This window comes from Bos mutus, chromosome 18 (genome assembly GCF_027580195.1).
Source record: "Bos mutus isolate GX-2022 chromosome 18, NWIPB_WYAK_1.1, whole genome shotgun sequence".
In the NCBI taxonomy this organism is placed as follows: Eukaryota; Metazoa; Chordata; class Mammalia; order Artiodactyla; family Bovidae; genus Bos; species Bos mutus.
In genome coordinates, this window is record NC_091634.1 from 9,132,353 (window position 1) to 9,148,272 (window position 15,920).

The 15,920-nt window shown below is 57.4% G+C and overlaps 2 protein-coding genes across 2 annotated transcripts; both read left to right on the plus strand.

The window, feature by feature from the left end:
• The first annotated feature begins 16 nt into the window (after window positions 1-16).
• GNG8 (G protein subunit gamma 8) lies at window positions 17-3,508 on the plus strand. The gene is made up of 2 exons (XM_014479853.2): window positions 17-2,879; window positions 3,252-3,508. The coding sequence occupies exons 1-2, from the start codon at window positions 2,796-2,798 to the stop codon at window positions 3,378-3,380; spliced, it is 213 nt and encodes a 70-aa protein (XP_014335339.1). The 5' UTR covers window positions 17-2,795; the 3' UTR covers window positions 3,381-3,508.
• A 6,448-nt stretch (window positions 3,509-9,956) lies between these two features.
• On the plus strand, window positions 9,957-14,959 carry PTGIR (prostaglandin I2 receptor). The gene is made up of 2 exons (XM_005900939.2): window positions 9,957-11,337; window positions 12,392-14,959. Exons 1-2 carry the CDS (start codon window positions 10,570-10,572, stop codon window positions 12,776-12,778), a joined length of 1,155 nt encoding a protein of 384 aa, XP_005901001.1. The 5' UTR covers window positions 9,957-10,569; the 3' UTR covers window positions 12,779-14,959.
• Window positions 14,960-15,920: the final 961 nt, after the last annotated feature.

A 15,920-nucleotide genomic window follows, 5' to 3' on the forward strand; every position in this document is an offset into this window, starting at 1 on the left:
GTGTGACCTTGTGAGATTTTCTCTGACAACCAGAAACTGGGCGTGACTGTGAAATCGTATTCAGTTCAGTCGCTCAGTCGTGTCCAACTCTTTGCGACCCCATGGACTGCAGCACGCCAGGCCTCCCTGTCCATCGCCAATTCCCGGAGTTTATTCAAACCCATGTCCATTGAGTTGGTGATGCCATCCAACCATCTCATCCTCTGTTGTCCCCTTCTCCTGCCTTCAATCTTTCCCCGCATCAGGGTCTTTTCAAATGAGTCAGTTCTTCAAATCGTGTTACACTGAGACATTGTGTGTGACCATTTACGTGAGTGACTGAGATGACATATCGGTGACTGCGTGTGACACCATGAGTTTGGGTGTCTCTGAGACACTATTTGGGGGACTGTGACATCGAGAGACCATGTGTGAGCAAGTGGTCGTGTGTGACAGTGTGCAATATGGTGAGGATGGGAGAATTGTGTGTGTCCATGGGGAGATGGTGTGTGAGAGAGGGCAAGAATGAATGAGAATGGCCCACCAAGTAATGGTGTGAGAAGCAGTGTGAGAGACCTGTGGGGAGGGAAGCTGAGTGTGAATGACCTTGTGAGTGTGCGACAAGGATGTGTCAGCCACAGTGATGACGTGTGAGATGCTGGGTGTGCCTGTGTGTAACACAGATCGTGTGGGGCCCTGAGAGACTGGCAGAGTGTCATGACAGTGCATTAGAGAATGTGCAACTGTCCAGGGCGCTCAGGTGAGCATGCAAGAGAAAGCTCATGGGTGTTAAGTTGTGACACCGGGAGGCTTCGGTATGAAGGCAGCACCTGTGTGTGATACAGATTGTGTGAGGCTCAGCAAGGCATCTTGAGAGGTGGTGTGTGGAACTGTGTATGTGTGTGTCTACACTTGACGCTCAGAGGTTGTCCCTCTGACTGTGGTTGTGTAGGATGTGACTGGTGGTGATGGGCCTCTCAGAGAGATCGTGAGGGACCGTGTGACATTTCGAGAGGTTGAGTGGCTGTGGCGCCGCAGAAGGTTAGGGTGGTTCAGGAGACTGTACACAGCATCATGTGACACAGCGAAGAGTTGTGCATCTCTGCGAGGGACTGTGAGTGTGATTCTGTGTGCTGAGAGGGGATCATCTGGGATGGGGTGATACGGAGATTGTGGGTGTGACAGGGTGGCAGAGCGTATGTAATGGAGTGTGAGGCTGTGTGGGACCCACAGGAGAGATTTGGATGACTGGGATAAATGCGGCAGAGCAGGGGGGCCCATCCCAAGACACTTTTCCTGTGAGTGTGTGTGTGTGTGTATGTGAGTGTGACAGAGACAGAGACAGAGATTGAAAAGGGAGACTGACACAGAGAGAAAGCGAGAGAGACACAGACACACAAAGACAAAGAGAGAGATAGACAGATGTAATGAGAGGACCCAGAGAGACAGGAAGCGAGGGTGATGGGTATGCTGGTGGTGGTAGCAGGAGGAGGCGGGTCCTCAGGGGCTGTGCCCCAGGAGAGGGGGCGGGGAAGAACTGAGGTGGGTACCCAGACGCTGTGCCTCTGCCACCCGCCGGCCTTCCCAGCCCTGAGCAGCAACAGGTAGGAGGCTATGGTCCTGAACCCTGACAGCTGGTCCCTCTGCCTGGGAATGAATGAATGCGTGAGTGAATGAGTGACTTTATCCTTGCTCATCTCCGCCAGCCTGTCTTTCCCTGTCTCTCCGTGTGCCCCCCCCTGTCCTCTTTCATCACTCTGGGTCCCCTCCTGCCCCTCCACTTCCTTCTGTCCGTTCCCTGCCCTTTCTGTCCTCTCTCCCCTCTATCACTGTCCCTGCCTCTAGTGCTCCATTTGCCCTTCTGTCTACCCTCTCCCATCTCCGTCACTCCATCTCTTCCTAAGCCTTCCATCACCCCTTCTCTTTCCTCCCTCTGTCCTTTCATCCGCTCTGTGCTTCTCTCTCCCATATCACTCTGTCTCTGTCCTCACACCTCTCTCTCCCTGTCTCTACTCCCTCCATCACTCCGTCCCTCCCGCCTGTCTCTCCATCTTTCTCTCCCTCAGTCTCTTTATCCCCCCTCCCCCTCCCCATCTCTGTTTGTCCCTGTCGCCATCCTCCCTGTCCTTCTCCCAGTCCTGGCTGTGTTGCCCCCCTCTCCAGCCCTTTCTCTGGCTGCTAATGAGCAGAGGAGCCTTTGAGGTGGCCAGGGTTGGGATGGGGGGCTCCCCGAGGGGGGCGGAGGGGGCAGCTGCTGCTAAGGCCCTAATGAGGCCCCCTCTGTGCCCCTCCCGCCGTGATCTTAATTCCTTCTTCTCCCTGGAGCCACTGCTAATTGGCCTGGGGAGGGCCCCCTCCTGGTTCTTGCGCTCTCCCCGGGAGGTGAGGACACCTGGATCTCTGGATCCAACACCTGTGTTCCTGTCCTCTGTCCCTCCCTCCATCTGCCTCTCGGCCTCCCATCTGTGCTTCCCCTCGCCTTCCCTCTCTTCCCTGTGTTCCTTCCTTCACCTGCCTCTAGGTACCCCATCTGTGCACCCCTCCAAGCCTTCTCTTGGCCCTCTCGTCCCTGTTCATTGGTCCCTCTTTCGGCCGGCTTCTTGGTCCCCCATCTACGCAGATCTCCATCTCTCCCCTTTTCTTCTGTTTTTCTGTCTCTTCCTCCACTCTGTGCACCGCATCGGCGAGCCCTTCCACGCACGCCGCTATTACTGGGTTCCACCACCACCGCCAACCCTATCTAGGGACCCACCTTTGCCCTAGCCTACTCCTTCGCCCCCACTCCCACCGGCTTTTAACCTTTCCCCGCCGCAGCCATGTCCAACAACATGGCCAAGATCGCGGAGGCCCGGAAGACCGTTGAGCAGCTGAAGCTGGAGGTGAACATCGACCGCATGAAGGTGCTGGGTCGGGGGTGGGGAGGAAGGCCGCGGGCTTCGGGGCTGGAGTCTGGACTGGTCAGACTTGGGAGTGGAGCCGGGAGCCCGGGTGGAAAGATCCCCTTCGGAACCGGACTGGGCTCCAAGGAAGCGGGGTGGGGGGTGAGGAGCGGCTGGACAAGGGGGAGGGACCGAGAAGGGGCAGGGCCACATCTGGGGTGGGGCCTAAGGGCGGGGCCTGGTGATGGGAGGGGCCGGACACGGGGGCGGGGCCTGACAAAGGGACGGGCCGGACTAGAGGAGGGGCCCAGGCGGGGGCGGGGCCCAAGCAGGGGGCGTGGCCCAGGCAGGGGCGGGGCGGGGCGTGGACATCTCCCCTCTGGGTGCTCGCAGGTGTCGCAGGCAGCGGCCGAGCTCCTGGCCTTCTGCGAGACTCACGCCAAAGACGACCCGCTGGTGACGCCGGTACCCGCCGCAGAGAACCCCTTCCGAGACAAGCGCCTCTTCTGCGTCCTGCTCTGAGCCCTCCCGACAGTTTGACCCCCCACCCCCTCAAAATATGAATCCAATAAACGTGGTGACCTCGGGGGTGCCTGTGCTCTCAGGGAAACTGAGGCACATGCAGAACTTGGGGCCACCATGGAGGAGCCCGTGTCCTTTCTCATTCCTTCTTCGTGTGTGTGGAGTGTGGGTGTGTGGGGCGAGGTTATGTGGACGTGGGGCAGGGGGATATCAAAGGACATCCTGCGTCCTGGCTCTGGCCTCCACGGAGTATTCCCGCGATCCTGAATTGACTTAATCGTCCCAACAGCCCCAGAAAGCAATTGGCTACTTGTATGAGGAAACTGAGCCAAAGGAGGTCCCTTACTCAGAGTCACAAGCTAAGAGAGAATGGGGTGAAGACTGGCCGCTCCAGCTCCCTGAACCTCTCAGCTGGCGGCTCTTCTCACCTCTCTCCTGGGTTGGAGGTCCTTAGAATACCCAGTCCCCACCTTTCTCGTCCCCTGAATGGTTCCAGCCCCTTTTTACATATGGGCCTACTCCCTACCACAGCCCCGCCCCCACAAGCACTGAACTTGTCCCTGTTCCTTTATTCATTCTTCCAAACACTGTTGGTCCTGTAATGGGTTGAAACAGGGGTTATGGACACGACCAAGACAGCCCTGGCCCTGGGTTCCTGGGGTTCAGAATCCAGTGGGAGTGACAGACCTGTCCTCGGATAGTGATGATTCAGAGTGGGCAGGGCTGGGATGGGGGAATTCAGAGGGAAGGCCTGACTCATCTTGAAGGTCAGGGAGGGCTTCCTGGAGGAGGGGACATCTGAGCTGGTACATGGTGGGAATTAAACATGGGGACCTAGAGAAGAGAGAAGTGGGGCTACAGGAGACAAATCAGTATGTACATTCTTTTCTATTTCCTTTTTTCTGGGGACACGGATTACGGTGACAGCCCTGATTCCTCTTCTGTGTTTCCCACTTCATATACTGGTGATCTCCAGGACCTGTATTTGTTGTTTAGCTGCTAAGTTGTGTCTGACTTTTGGGGGCCCCATGGACTGTAGCCCACCAGGCTCCTCTGTCCGTGTGATATTCCACGCAAGAATACTGGAGTGGGTAGCCATTTCCTTCTCCAGGGGATCTTCCCCACCGAGGGACTGAACCCATGTCTCCTTCATTGCAGACAAATTCTTTACCACTGAGCCACCAGGGAAGCCCTTTTAGGACCTATGTAGCCGGCAGTTAAATGAGAGTTCTTCACATAAAAGCCCACCTTGATGGCTTCTTCCATTTGGAAGGTCTGGGTGACCTCAGAACTGCACAACCTCCAGGGTGACCAGAGGCTATGAGATGGGGCCCTAGCTTTCCAGTTTGCCAAAGTCCCCAGCACACCCTATTGTCTCCCAGTGAGGGATACGGGGGGTCAGACACTATTTATCACAGAGCCTATGCCAGGAGCTTCTTACAGAGAAAGGCTAAATGCCTTGAACCCATGATTCTGTTGAAAATAAACCCAGACTGAGTGAGCTATGGGCTTTGTTGATTACTTAACCTGGTCGGTCTGAGGTCCACTGAGTTTGCGACCCCTCCCCTCTCCTCGAGCCCTCTTGTCTTGAGTCTGCACCCCTGGATCTGGTGGAGATGAGTCCCTAGGCCTCCCCTTCCCAGAGGGGCCGTGCCTGTGTCTGGCAAGTGCTCCATTATTCACATTGAATTAGGGTCCCCTGGGCCCCAAATCTGAGCTTCCTGTTGAATTGAGGCAAGAGACGCTGTAATTACATCTCCCTCCTGCCTCCCACCTCTCAGCCTGGCTCCGGCCCTGGTTGCATCATGTCTGTGGGAGCCCCGGGGGAGACAGCGGGGGACAGAGAGAGCCAAGGATGAGCTGAAGGGAGGAGGAATGATGCTGAGGGGAAGTTGCCAGAAGAATTCTGGAATTTCACAGACTCAGCATCCTTGCATCTTAGAACCTGAAATGCAAAGGAATCTCAGAAACTCAGAGGGCTGGAATTCTGGAGTCTTTGAACCCTGTGGGGCCAGGATGATGGGGTCCTGTCCCCTAATAGGGCTAGGATTCCAGAACTCCGCACTTCAGAAGTGTACGGACTTCTTGAGCCTGGCCTGTTAGACCCTTTGAACCCTGGAGTTGATCTTGGGGAATGGGAAGCTGGGGAGAAGCAAGTGGGGTTGGCTGACCTAGTGGTGGGCAGGGAGCTGGAGGAATGCGTGCCTGCCTGGAGGAGCGGGGCTGGGTGAGCCTGCACCCAGACTGAGGCTGGGAAGGCAGAAGCCGGAGTGAGTCCTGGGTGACCAGCCTCCAAACCGGATAATCTCATTAGCTGGGTATGATTTCCAGTTCCCTTTTCCTGCCACCCCCAGCTGTGAGGTCAGCTCTGGGGTCAGGCTCAGGCCAGTCAGAGCCAGGCCAAGAGGCAGAGGTGAACACCTGGGGAAGTGCTGGCATTCAGCAGTTCCCTCCCACTTCACTCCAAACCCCAGGGCTGCGGGCTGCCCCACCCAGCTGTCCTCCTTCCACATCCGACCCACATGCTTGGCACTGAGGGGCCGGAGAGTAGGAGTGGACTTAGCAGGGCCAGAAGGAGCTATAATCATGGCCATCACTTATCAGGAGTCCGGTTTCACAAACCCATCTCACTCCATTCTAATGGCAGCTCCCACAAGGACTCTGCTTAACCCCATTTTACAGACATGGAAGACCGGCACGGAGAGATAACCTGGTCAGTCGGGGCTTGAGGTTGGAGTGGGAGGAGCAAATGGATGACCTCCGGAGGGGCCGGAGGGGTTCAAAGGGGGCCTTGAGGGACAGAAGTGAGGGGATCCCAGGGGAGGCACCCAGCCCAGGCAAAGGCAGGGCAGGGGCAGAGTAGGGATACCAGGGGCCGGTGAAGGAAGCGGCGGCTAGTAGGTCGGCAAGGGCCCATTGTGGGCTGGAAAACGGGGTGGTGGGCAGAGAATATTGGCCTCTAGCTGAAGGGGCTGGGGCCTGCTAAGGAGGGATGGGTCAGGATGGACACACGGCAGCTCCTCACAGCAGTGAGTGGGCACAGATGACAAGCGGGCCTGGCAGGCATGAGCAGCTGGTGGCACGTGTGCGTGTGTGTGTGTGTGTGTGTGTGTGTGTGTGTACAAGGTGGGGCCAGCTTCCTCCCAGGGCAGAGCCTGGAGGACGGAAACCGGGGAGCCAGGAGAGGGTCAGGCCCAGGGCAAGCTGGCATCTTAGGTCAACAGCACGACCAGATGCAGGCCTGGGCGGGCAGCTGTAGGCGCAGGCCGGCAGGAGTGGGACAGCTTGTCCCGGTCCCATTTCCTGGCCTGCTTGGTGCTTGTCCCCATGAGGACACTCGCCCAGATGGAATGACTCAGCTGAGGGCCTGCCCAGGCTCCAGCTATGGCCTTCCACTCCCACCGCTTGTCGCATGCCACTTGGGACCACGCCCCCATCGGATGGTACCACCTCTGAGTCCCTCAGCCCTCTACTCACGGTGGTTTGTTGAGTGAATAACAACCCCACCAGTAACTGTCTGAGAGCTTCCTAAAAGCAGGCAGAGTGAATTTCGTCTCTAATCTAGGTCCGTATAGTCAAAGCTATGGTTATTCCGGTAGTCATGTAAGGATGTGAGAGTTGGACTATAAAGAAAGCTGAGCACCAAAGAATTGATGCTTTTGAACTGGGAGTTGGAGAAGACTCTTGAGAGTGCCTTGGACTGCCAGGGGATCAAACCAGTCCATCCTAAAGGAAATCATCCCTGAATATTCATTGGAAGGACTGATGCTGAAGCTGAAGCTCCAATACTTTGGCCACCTGATGCGAAGAACTGACTCATTTGAAAAGACCCTAATGCTGGGAAAGAGTGAAGGCAGGAGGGGAAGGGGACAACAGAGGATGAGATGGCTGGATGGCATCACCGACTCGATGGACATGAGTTTGAGCAAGCTCTGGGAGTTGGTGATGGACAGGGAAGCCTGGCATGCTGCAGTCCATGGGGTCGCAAAGAGTCAGACACAACTGAGGGACTGAACTGAATCTTTGTTCAGTCGCTGAACAAAGTACAACATCCCAACAAAGGCAAGGCAGCCATTTGATGAAGAACATCAAGGCTTAGATACATACGGACACACGTGGGCGGACACAGCCATGAAGAAACACGTGGTCACCAATGAACAGACACAACACATCTATAGACACAGATACACAAAGAGACCTTACAGGAAAGAATACCCACCACTCACTCTCACACACACACACACACACACCATGCTGATACAATGCTCACTTAGGTGACCCAAACCCATACACGAAGTTCACAGGTCCACAGTCTCTAGCACACTCCCTTCCAGGTACCCATTCCTCCAACACGGTGCTGCGTGTCCATTCCCAGTCCTTCCGGGGCTGTCCTCCGTCTTCTGTAGTGCTGCCCGGGGTCCCTCTGGGGAGGCTCAAGTCCCTTCTCAGCATTGCGTGGCAGGGAAAGGGTGCTGACTCACCCGTTCAGAGCAGTTCCCTCCCACAGCTCTTCCCACCTCCCCCCCCCGGAAGCCACCACCCCACCCTCCAGCACAGCCCAGCTGGGGTGACCCCTCACAGCTGAGCAGGAGGCTGGGGGCTCCCCAGAAGGTGAGCGTGTCTGACCCCGGCATGGACCCCAGGGATTCTTAGGAAAGAGTGAGAGTCCTCACTTCTCCTGCCTGCTCTGGAGCACAGAATTCATGGCAAGGTCACCAGGGCTTCTGACCCTCAGCGGCAAAGGTGGGGAAACCAACTGAGGCCTGGAGGGGGGTACTGTCTGAGACCCGGCAGGTCAGGGGAGCAGCATGGACTTCCTGAAGGCTCAACAGTGCCTGGCGGGGGCAGGAAGCTAGTGATAGGGAGGCTCCGGGCACCAGAGCACCCCCTCCCACCCCTGCAATTCCCCTGATGCCAAGACAGGACACTAGCCTGCCAGGCGTCATCCTTCATTAATATGAGAGAACTTCCTGAGTTCCCTTTGGTCTGGCTGGGGATCACGCAGAGTATGAGGGGGGAACCACGTGGCCAAGTAGGCCTGAGACACAAACACCAGGCACCCTCAGAGCAGGGCTGAGTGGTCCCTCTCCAGAGCCCCTGGTGTGGTCGGGGCTGGGGCACCCATCCTGGCGGAAGCTGGGACTGCCAGCTGGCCATGGGTGATAGGGAGCTGGGAGCCGGGAGATGGGGGAGAGGGGAGGGGATCGTGGTCATGGAGGCCGGGGTGACATGAGGACAGAGAGAGGAAGTCGGGAGCTGCCCAGTGTCCAGTCCTCGGGGTCAGGACCATTCTTCCCGGCCTTGGATGAGCTGGGATATCTACACAGGTTCTCGCCTTGTTTCAAAGAGGGGTCTCGGATGGGCCACTGGCCACGGTCAGTCCATCAGGCCCACGGAGTCAGTGTTGCCCCATTGTACAGACGAGGACACTGAGGTCCCCTGGCTTCCCTTCCTGGCCTTGGGACCATCCCATAGCAAGGAGGTGGTTAAATGGGGACAGGAACTCCAGTCAAATGGCATAAGATCTTGAATTTGTCATCTCTGCATTTAAATAGCCTCCCTGAAAAATATGGGGCATCTGAGAAGGTCTCTGAGGTCTTATCTGACCCTTGGGTGGGGAGGCAGCATGGGAAATGGGCTCAGTGGGAATAGGGACTGGTGACCGCTGTGCTGGCCGCGGGTACACACAGGCAGACCACACAGGCAGGAGGGTGGTGCGGCTGGCAATGTGTCTGTGGAGGGCTGGGAGACATTCTGGAAGAGCAATGTTGGAGCCCTGGACTGGAGGGCTGTCTGTGGCTAAAATATTATTCCTTGATGTCAAGGTCACCAGCGCTTGGCCTGGGGCCCGGGAGGGCTGCTGGGGTGAGAGACAAGACGGCGGGAGGGCGCTCCCCTTTGATACTGACCAGTGGAAATCCTGGCGGGGGGGAGCTGTCCCCTTCCCGTGGATGTCAGGTCCCTCCTCCCCCGACGGCCTGCCCAGGGCTCAGCGGGGGCGGGAGTGTGTGTGAGCTGGGAGCCTGTGGACCAACGGGGCTCCAGGGACTGGCATTTCTTTTCTCTGGCAGGGCCACCTCTTCCCCCAGCCTTGTGGAAGGAGTGAAGTGTGTCCAGGGAACAGAAATCTCAGTTGCGCCTGGAAAACACTCCATAAGGGAAGAATTTCCCGGTCGTTTCTAAATCCTTAGGCAATGCCCTAACCCCCAGGGGCCTGAGCCTAGAATAGATGCCAGAGGCCACCCCCAGACCGCCTCGCAGACTGGCCGGCTATGCCGCTCAGGTCCTGTCTGGGTCCCCACTGGCGAGCTCCCCATTCCAGGGACATGATGACTCAGGTGATCCCCCCCAAGGTGCCGCTGGGCAGTGCGGGGGAAGGCAGAAGGGTGCAGAGGCAAGAGCGAGCCGAGGAGGTGGCAGGTGGTTCAGGATGGGGTCCTTGAGAGGACGTGAGGAGGGAGAGGGAGGCGCGGGAGACGGATGGGTGTCTTGGGCAGGGAAGTGGAAGGGAGCGCGCCAGGGAAGGCGGGAGGGAGCCAAGGGGCCTCTGGAGAAAGCAGGGGGAGGGAAGGCGGGGCAGAGAGAGGAAATGAAAAGCCCGGGGCGAGCGATCGGGGCTAGATGAGTTCAGGAGCGAGGAGGGAGGGAAGTCTGGAGAAGCTGCCACTCGGAGCCGGACCCAGGGAGCAAGACCCTGGAGAAGGAGCGAAGGGGGACAGAGGGGCTGAGAGAGTTGGCAGAGGTGCGGTGAGGAGGGGCTGGGGAAGCAGAGATGCAGAGGAGGGGATAGGTCGGAGGAGACAGGGAGGGAGGGAAGGCAAGGTGAAGGGAGTGGACCAGGGAGGGGACTGAGCCAGAGCCAGAGCCAGAGGAAGAGAGAACTAGGGGCTTGGCAAGGGAAGGACTAGACGGAGAGACAGAGGTAGCGAAGGAAAGAAACAGGAGGGAGAGACGGGGAGGGAGCCTGGGGAGACAGAGGGCAGAGAGAGAAATAGATGCCCCAGAAGTGCGGAGGGTAGCCCGGGACTCCCCTCTGCCTCCAGCTGCACCAAGGACCCCAAGGGAGCAGGGAGCGAGGTGCTGGGCATCACTGGGGCGGACCCGTCTCCCCTTCCCTCGACACCTCCCACCCTCCACCTCCCGGGAACCCCTCCAGCCCCCCTCCCCGGGAGGCAGCCGGAGGCCGGGGATGGCAGATTCGTGCCGGAACCTCACGTACGTGCGGGACTCGGTGGGCCCGGCCACCAGCACCCTGATGTTCGTGGCGGGCGTGGTGGGCAACGGGCTGGCACTGGGCATCTTGGGGGCGCGGCGGCAGTCGCGCCCCTCGGCCTTCGCTGTGCTGGTCACCGGGCTGGCGGTCACCGACCTGCTGGGCACGTGCTTCCTGAGCCCAGCAGTGTTCGCGGCCTACGCCCGCAACAGCTCGCTGCTGGGCCTTGCCCGGGGCCGCCCGGCGCTGTGCGACGCCTTCGCCTTCGCCATGACCTTCTTCGGCCTGGCCTCCACGCTCATCCTCTTCGCCATGGCCGTGGAGCGCTGCCTGGCGCTCAGCCACCCCTACCTCTACGCCCAGCTGGACGGACCCCGCCGCGCCCGCCTGGCGCTGCCGGCCATCTACGCCTTCTGCACGATCTTCTGCTCGCTGCCCTTCCTGGGCCTGGGCCAACACCAGCAGTACTGCCCCGGCAGCTGGTGCTTCATCCGCATGCGCTCGGCCGAGCCGGGCGGCTGCGCCTTCTCGCTGGCGTACGCCAGCCTCGTGGCCCTGCTGGTGGCCGCCATCGTCCTCTGCAACGGCTCCGTCACCCTCAGCCTTTGCCGCATGTACCGCCAGCAGAGGCGCCACCAGGGCTCGCTGGTCCCCGGCCCCCGGGCAGGCGAGGACGAGGTTGACCACCTGATTCTGCTGGCTCTCATGACGGGCATCATGGCTGTGTGCTCCCTGCCTCTTACGGTGAGTCCCCTGGGCAGCTCTGGTGGGCAGTGGGGAGGAGGGCAACGCCCAGTTCTAGTCGCCACTGTTTGCGCCCACTTCATGGATGGGGAAACTGAGGCTCAAAGAGGTCAGAGACTTTGTCCACAGTCAGACAACTCCAAACTTTACAGAGACGTTTCTCCCCACTTGCTTATGCTCCATTTGACTCTTCCTGACCCTTGTCTCCCCTCTTCCACATCCCTAGCTCCCCACCTCTCCGCCAGTGTTACCCCCCCACCAACCTTCCCCTACCCCTGCAAGACTAATAAGATCCATCATTCAATACTGCACTTGTCTACTCTGTGCTCAGTGGTTTAGAAATCCCTTCTCTGATCATCTCGAGAATGATCTTACGCATCTATTCCACAAGCATTTAGCAAGAAATGTGATGAAGTTTCTGTGGGCATTTCTACAAAGGGTGGGGGGTGATGATGTATTTTGCCCACGATCACACAGAGGCAGGGCTGCACCCTGGGCTTCTCTGATGCCAGGGTCTGATCGCCTTGCCACCCTGCTCCCCACTTCTCCAGCCCCACCCATGTAGGTGCCCTTGGGCTCTCCTGGCCTCACCCCTTTCCTGCAGGAACTCCTGCCCTGCCCCTCCCAGAGGGCAGCAGGGCTGATCCTGGCCCTGTGGCACCCAGTCCTCCTGATACTGTCTGGACCTCAGCTTCTCTTTCTGCAAAATGCAAGGGCTAGGGTTAGAGTTGAGAGTCACCAAACCTTTGAGGGGGTGACGGAGGACTCAGAGATGGGACACACACACACACACAGCTCTAGGACCCAGCCTCGCTGCCCCACCTCTCTCCTCCTAGAGCTTTGCTGACTGTCTCCTGGGGCTTTCTCTCCCTCTGCCCCGGATGCATTTCTTATTTAGTTCTCATCTTATTTCTTTCCCCTTCTGACAGACCGCGCCTCCCTCATTTCTGCCAGTGAGCAAGGGAGAGGAGGGGGTCCAGAATGGGGTGTGTGTTGAGGGGTGGGGCAGAGGAGTCCTGGGGTGCTTTCTTGATCACTCTCTGCTTGCCCTCAGATCCGCGGCTTCACCCAGGCCATCGCCCCGGACAGCAGTGAGATGGGAGACCTCCTGGCCTTCCGTTTCAATGCCTTCAACCCCATTCTGGATCCCTGGGTCTTTATCCTCTTCCGCAAGTCCGTCTTCCAGCGGCTGAAGCTCTGGTTCTGTTGCCTGTACTCGAGGCCTGCCCAAGGCGACTCTCGGACGTCCCTCTCTCAGTCCGCCTCAGGGAGGAAGGACTCAAGTGCCCCCCCTGCTCTTGAGGGGAAAAAGGGGAACTGGGTGCCTTTGTCAGCTTGGGGCGAGGGGCAGGGCGGGCCCTTACCGGCTGTACAGCTACCCACCAGTACCGTGGGAACACCCTCCAAAGCGGGGTCTGAGGCAGCCTGCTCCCTCTGCTGACATCTGCCCGGTGAGCTCCCGCCCTGTCTTCCGGCCGCAGCTGCCAGAAATTCAGGGACATGACCGATGGCTGCGGGCGGATCAGCCCAGAGATGGTTCCTGGAGCCCTGCCGGCCGGAACATGGACCCTCTGGATTCAGGGGATGATCAGCTGCTATTTCTCCTTTCTCCGGGTGGCCACGAGGGGCTGCGGGAGGAGGGAGATGGGGAGAGGAATTACCCTGGAACATAAAAAGAACAGTTGTCTCAAAATATCCGGCGGCCTGGCCGGCCTGGTCTGGCCCTCACTTGCCCATCCATCTCACTGTCTAAATATTTAGAAGGCAGAAATGTTCCCAGCAGCTTCTGTGTGCTCAGGTCTGCTCTGGTTAGGGTTCTGCCTCTGATCTTCCTTCATTCAGGGTGCCCCTGATGCCCACCCCAAGGCCCCAGCAGACAGCCCTGAGCCCGGCTCTGTGGGGAGGCAGGGGGCCCAAGAGCCACCCTCTCTCTGCCTCATGAAACCTGGGATTTCCTGACAATTTCCCTGCCTCCCTTTCCTTCCCGATTCCCCATTGAACTTGGGAGGCCTGGTCCACCCCCCACCCCACCAGGGGAGAAGGGGCGACTGTTGCCTTGGGAGTGACACCACTGGACAGTTGCTTGGGAAAAACTGCATGGCTTGGTGAGTTGCAAGATGTGGACGGCGGGTGGCAGGAGAGGCTGGAGAATGAAGGGGTGAGAGCTACAGAACCCAGGGACGGCCCAAGGACTCAGACCTAAGTCCTGTACCTATCCCTGGATAAACAGCTGCCCCCCCAACCGCCCCTGCAGAGCCTGACCGCACCCCCTGTGTCCTTGGAACCCTCGCAAAAATGTCATTCATCCATTCATTCATTCAACAAATAGTGGGCCCTGAATCTACCAGGTGCTGGGGACACAAACCAGTCTCAACCTCACCTGGGACTCCTCTAGGGTGATTTCCAGACTTCAATTCCCGTTCTGATAGCCGGGGCTTTTCCAGCCATCCACCCCTCTCTCCTCATTAGCCATCCCCTGCCTTTAGGCACCAAACTCAAGGGTTTTCCAGGAGTGAGCATGAAAGGAAGTGGTGCTTCGGGTGGTGGGAGGAGGTGAATGGGAAAGCCCCCAGACTCTCCCCAGCCCTGGTTCCACTTTCCCACTTGCTTCAGGGTTAAAGCAATCATTCTGCCCCTGGGCGGGATGAGAGTGGGGGTGGGTAGAAGAATAGATGAGGCAAGAGCTTCCTATAAAGACGGTGGCTAAAGTGAGTCCTCCACCTCGTGAGTTGCACCCTCCTGGCTCCAGCCTGCTATTATTAGAGCCACTCTACATAGGCTGGAATCAAGGTCCCGAGGAGGCAATCACCAGCCCCAGGGCACACAGCGAGGAGAACAAACAGCCTGCAGGTGGAGCTGGTTTGTTTTTTTTTTGGCTGTGTTGTGCTGCTTGTGGGATTTTAGTTCCCCATTCAAACCCAGGGCTCTTTGCAGTGGAAGCGTGGAATCCTAACCACTGGACCACCAGGGAATTCCCTGGTTTATCCTTTTATTTCCTTAATCCAGATGGGGTTAGTGAGTTTCCCTTGGTTTCCTTTCCTGTAGAATGGTGATCGGTGATCGTAATCTAGTATTTAATTTACAGGGCTGTGCTGAGGATTAAATTATTCAATTTAATCATTAAAAAGCAATTTAGCATAAGACCTGGAGTAAAGCCCACAGTATGTGTTACTGTTACTGCTGCTATTGCCGTGGCTATTGGTGTTTGTTGTCTTTGGCATCTGAGCACACGTGGCTTGAAAACAAAACTTTTCTCCATTGTTATGACATTGTTCCACGCTCCCCCGCCACCCCACCAAGTCACTTTGTTTCATTTGAAGGAGTGGCTGTGAGAGTTGAAAATAGATCAAGATGACTGCTTAATGGGTAGGGGGTTTCCTTTTGGGGGAATGAAAATATCCTGGAACTAGAGAGTGATGGTGGTTGTACAATGTCGTCAACGTACCAAATGTCACTGAATTGTACATTTTGAGATGGTTAAAATGGTACATTTTGTGTTATGGGTATTTTACCACAATTTGAAAAAAAAAAAACCCATGTAATACTGGACAAAAATTGAGGAAGTTTAGAAACTTTTATAGCAGTCTTGCCAGAGTCATATTGTATCGCTTGAATTTAATAATAAACATGTTGACTTGTACCAAAACAAACCAGAAAACGGGTCAAGCAACAGCAGATGGGGGTCCGGCCTTGGTTACCAAATCTGCCTCAACAGGAACCAACTCAAGGGACCTGGTGTGGAGGGGTTGTGTTTCAGGCAGGAGTCAAGGGCGCACCCTCCAGCCCCACCCCTGCCTATCCAGGTAAGATTCCCTGGGGTGGGGGTGTGCCTCCTCTCCCGGCCTCTGTTCTGGCCCCTCAGCTCACTGAATGGCAGCACAGGGCTGGGCTTTTGAACCCCCAGCCCCCCAAGGTGGGTGCCACTATCAGTCCTCGTTTTCGGATGTGGATTAAGGGAAGGAGAGGATTCAGTGTTGAAGCTGGTTTTCTGCTGACTTTTACCCACCAGGCCTAACAGCTCAGGACTCCGCCCCCTCCTCTGCGTCCCACTGTGGATGTCTAAGCTGTCCAACTCCTGCCCCATCTGCTCTGATCTGGAAGCTCCTCTCCCGGCTGGTTCCTGACTGCTGGGGTAGCATCTCCGCTGTCGGCCACGGTCCTGTCTGGAGTTCCTGTCTGAGTGGCCCCTCCCCTGCCTGCCAAGCTCCAAGGGCTCCCACTGCCTGGAGGCCAAGGGCCAAACTCCCACGCTCTCTGCTTAGCCATGGCAGAAAATCAAGATTTTCCCAAAGAGCACAAGACCTTTCAGGCCTCAACCTCTTTACTCATTGGGCTCACCCTTCCTGTAAGAGTGTTTCCCTTCTCCATTCATCAAGAGCACCCTTGCCTTTCAAGATCCCACTGAGGCTCCTCCTCATCCTTGAAGACGTCATCACTTCTCTCAGAGGCTCTAGGCACTTCCGGGGCTCTATGGTGGCCCTCGCTGTAGCCTGTAGCACAGACATCTGTTCATTTATTCAGCAGGCTTTGATTGAGGGCTTACTGTATGTCAGGTTTTGTCCCTGTGATGTTGGGGACACGGT